Source organism: Arachis ipaensis, chromosome B10 (assembly GCF_000816755.2).
Source record: "Arachis ipaensis cultivar K30076 chromosome B10, Araip1.1, whole genome shotgun sequence".
NCBI classification, from domain to species: Eukaryota; Viridiplantae; Streptophyta; class Magnoliopsida; order Fabales; family Fabaceae; genus Arachis; species Arachis ipaensis.
In genome coordinates this window covers 6,028,092-6,031,416 of record NC_029794.2, presented here as the reverse complement: position 1 = coordinate 6,031,416, position 3,325 = coordinate 6,028,092, and the positions used below count along the sequence as shown (strand labels likewise).

The window sequence follows — 3,325 nt, the reverse complement described above, 5'->3', positions numbered from 1 at the left end:
CTGGAAAACATGAGGACGAGCGAAGAGCTTTTCATGAGGCAGTAACCACTCTCGTTGGTGGTCACCATCACGGTCACCACCTGAAACTGAAACTGAATCGGGATCAAGCAAGAGGAGCCAGCTTAGAATGACGAATTCTAACGCTGTAGAGAATCACAGAAACAACGTCGGCGTCGCCACAAAACAAACGAAGAAGATCAACAGAGAGGAGAAAGGCAAGTCCTCATCGATTTCCTCGTTCGTGTGCGAAATCTGCATTGTGACTAAAACCGAAGCGGAATCTTTCACCATAAGTGGTTGCACACACTCGTATTGTACGGATTGCGTGGTGAAGTACGTTTGTTCTAAGCTCGACGACAACGTGATCAATATCCGGTGTCCGGTGCCCCGGTGCCGTGGTCTATTGGAAACCAATGGTTGCCGCGAGATTCTGCCAAAGTCGGTATTGCATCGGTGGGAGAAGTCATTGCGTGAAGCTGCTGTTCTTGAGAGCGAGAGCAAGAGATTCCTGTATGACCGCCGCTCCAACGATGGTCCACACCCTAGGCAGATGTGCGTCACGTGCACGGATGAAGATAGAATGATGATGAAGTTAGCGGAGAGGAACGGGTGGAAGAGGTGCCCAAAGTGCAGGTTCTACGTTGAGAAGAAACCTTTCACGTGCAGTAGAATACTTTGCAGGTGTGGACATGTCTTCTGCTATGGCTGTGGCGGTTCCCCCTGTGGCGGTTCCCCCTGTGTCGGTTCCACCTGTGGCGGTTCCGCCTTCTTTCCTCCATCATGGTTTATTGGTCTGTCAATTCTATTTGGATTTATCATTCTTTTTATACGTTTGACTGAAGGTAAAAACTCAGATGCACTCGACTTCATATGAAGTTGATAATGAAAGTCGTTAAATAATTTAATTGATTTGACTAAATTTTTATCTAACGATTTTCAGCTTTCAGCTATCAACTTTACATGAATTGACTGCAGCACCTTAAATCCATGAAAACCATCGATGATATCTTTGACCTTAGCAACCCATGCAAGTATAAAACAAGTGATTTTAGTTAGCTAAGCGATGTTATTTATTTAGATGAAGGTCATGAAGCAAATCTCTTTTAGAAGAGTATTAATTAAAATTTTATCATCTTAGATTTTCTTTTTCTTCTTAGTTAGTTTTTTTTCTTTTCTTTGTAGCTTTTTATTTTTGTATTTTTTCTTTTTTTTAATTAATAATAATTTTTTTATTTTCGTAAATGAAGATATAGATATTCCTTATGTTTCGTTCAAATTTAACAATAAAAAAGTATGTCTACTTGATCGTTCTTTAACACATACAATACTTAGAGATGAAAGATATTTTATCTCTCTTGTTACAAAAGAAACAAATGTAAGTACGATTATTGGTAGTGTAAAAATAATTGAAAACTTCAAAAGAGCTACTATAGTATTGCTTAAAGGAACTAAGTTTTTTATAAATAATGCATTACTATAAAGTAAGTCTCATAGAAATTTGACAAAGAATTTGACGGGTCCTAAAAAGTTTGGACCATTAAATGGTCCCATAACAAAACATGTCTTTTAAATTTTTTAATAATTGTTAAATAGTCTTTATCTAATTTTAATTACAAATTAATTTTTTATATATTATTTAATTATAAAATCTATTTATTATTTTATCATTCATCTATCATGTTTATTAATAATCAAAAATAAAAATAATAACGAATTAGATCTTCCATTAATCGTAATAATCATTTTGACAATCTTAATGGATTAAATTTACATATAGAATTATAAAATTGTATTTCTTATAAAATCAATGAATTAGATTCACAAAACAATCGATTGAATTTTAGTTCCTATAATTCAATCGATTGAACATGGCATTAATATATTCACTGTTTTTTATAAGCTGTGTTATTCGCAAAGGGTGTGAATCCGAGTTGAGATTTTAGAAGGGAAAGGAAAGGATGAGAAGGGTTTGAAGAGTAATTGAGAATCTATTTAATGGTCAAACCTTTCCATTCACTTCCTATTGCTGCAAAAACTCAACTCACAAACACCCGGCCAAAAGAGATATTACTCGACAGCGAGGCAAACCGGTTGAAGAAATTTATCTCACTGTCTCAACACTCGGGCGGTGTCCCAATTAGATGAGAATATGGAAAAGAAAAGGTTGTAGAAGGAGTATTGGATGTGGCCTTAAGTTTGGGAACATAGCGCAAGCTTGAGACTATCAATGCAAACAAAACTTCCGTATGCATATCTATCTTTTCATTTAGAACCATCCACTGATGCTTAATTGATAAATTATTTTTCGTTGAAAGAAGGAGAAGTAAAAAATAAAATAAAATATTCACAAAATAATCGTGTTTCTTTCATATTGCTTATAACATGAATCGATTGAATTAGAAAAAAAACTCATATTCTAAGCATCGTTTAATTGATTGTGTAAAAATTACAATTGATTAATTTTTGCAAAAATCATACTATCGTTCAACATTCAATCGATTGTTTTGTGGGAAACCAGAATTTCAATCGATTGAATTATGGGAAACCTGAAATTCAATCGATTGTTTTGTAAATTCAATCGATTGATTTTCTAAAAAAACACGATTTCACAATTTTATACAGATATAGTGGATCAAAGATAAAAGTTTAATCGTTCAGGATTGCCAAAAAGATGATTATGATTAATGGAAGATCTGTTTCGTTATTGGTTTTATTTTTTATTATTAATAAATATGATAGATGAATGATAAAATAATAATTTATCTGAAATTCAATTGTAAATTCAATCGATTGATTTTCTAAAAAAACACGATTTCACAATTTTATACAGATATAGTGGATCAAAGATAAAAGTTTAATCGTTCAGGATTGCCAAAAAGATGATTATGATTAATGGAAGATCTGGAAGATCTGTTTTTATACTATACAACAATGTGGGATCACATGTCATAGTAAATCAGAAGTTTACAAATCCAGGTCCAATCATGATGAGAAGAATCATCGAGAATCGAGAATTTCATCATCTAAAGGAACATAAAATTCTTCAATTTAATGAATTCTCATGTGCTACTTATTCTGAAGAAAAATTAATTACAAGACCATCACAAGAAAATATTGGGATTGAATCTAGGGGTGTTCATGGATTGGATCATATCCGCGATAAATATCCGCATCTAATCCAAAAATTGTGGATACGATCCGATCCGCACCCTTTACGGATCGAATCGCGAATATTTGCTTTACATTTGCGTATCTGATCCGCGGATCCGCAGATCCGCACAATAATAATTAAAAAATAAATAAATATATATATGTTTGCTATTAT

At 33.4% G+C, this 3,325-nt stretch overlaps 1 protein-coding gene across 1 annotated transcript; it reads left to right on the top strand.

Moving 5' to 3' along the window:
* On the top strand, positions 1-874 carry LOC107620009 (probable E3 ubiquitin-protein ligase ARI3). The gene has a single exon (XM_016322234.2). The coding sequence runs from the start codon at positions 128-130 to the stop codon at positions 872-874; it is 747 nt and encodes a 248-aa protein (XP_016177720.1). The 5' UTR covers positions 1-127.

Coding starts and splice junctions, on each gene's coding strand:
- LOC107620009 (XM_016322234.2), top strand. CDS start 128: ATGACGAATTCTAACGCTGTAGAGAATCACAGAAACAACGTCGGCGTC.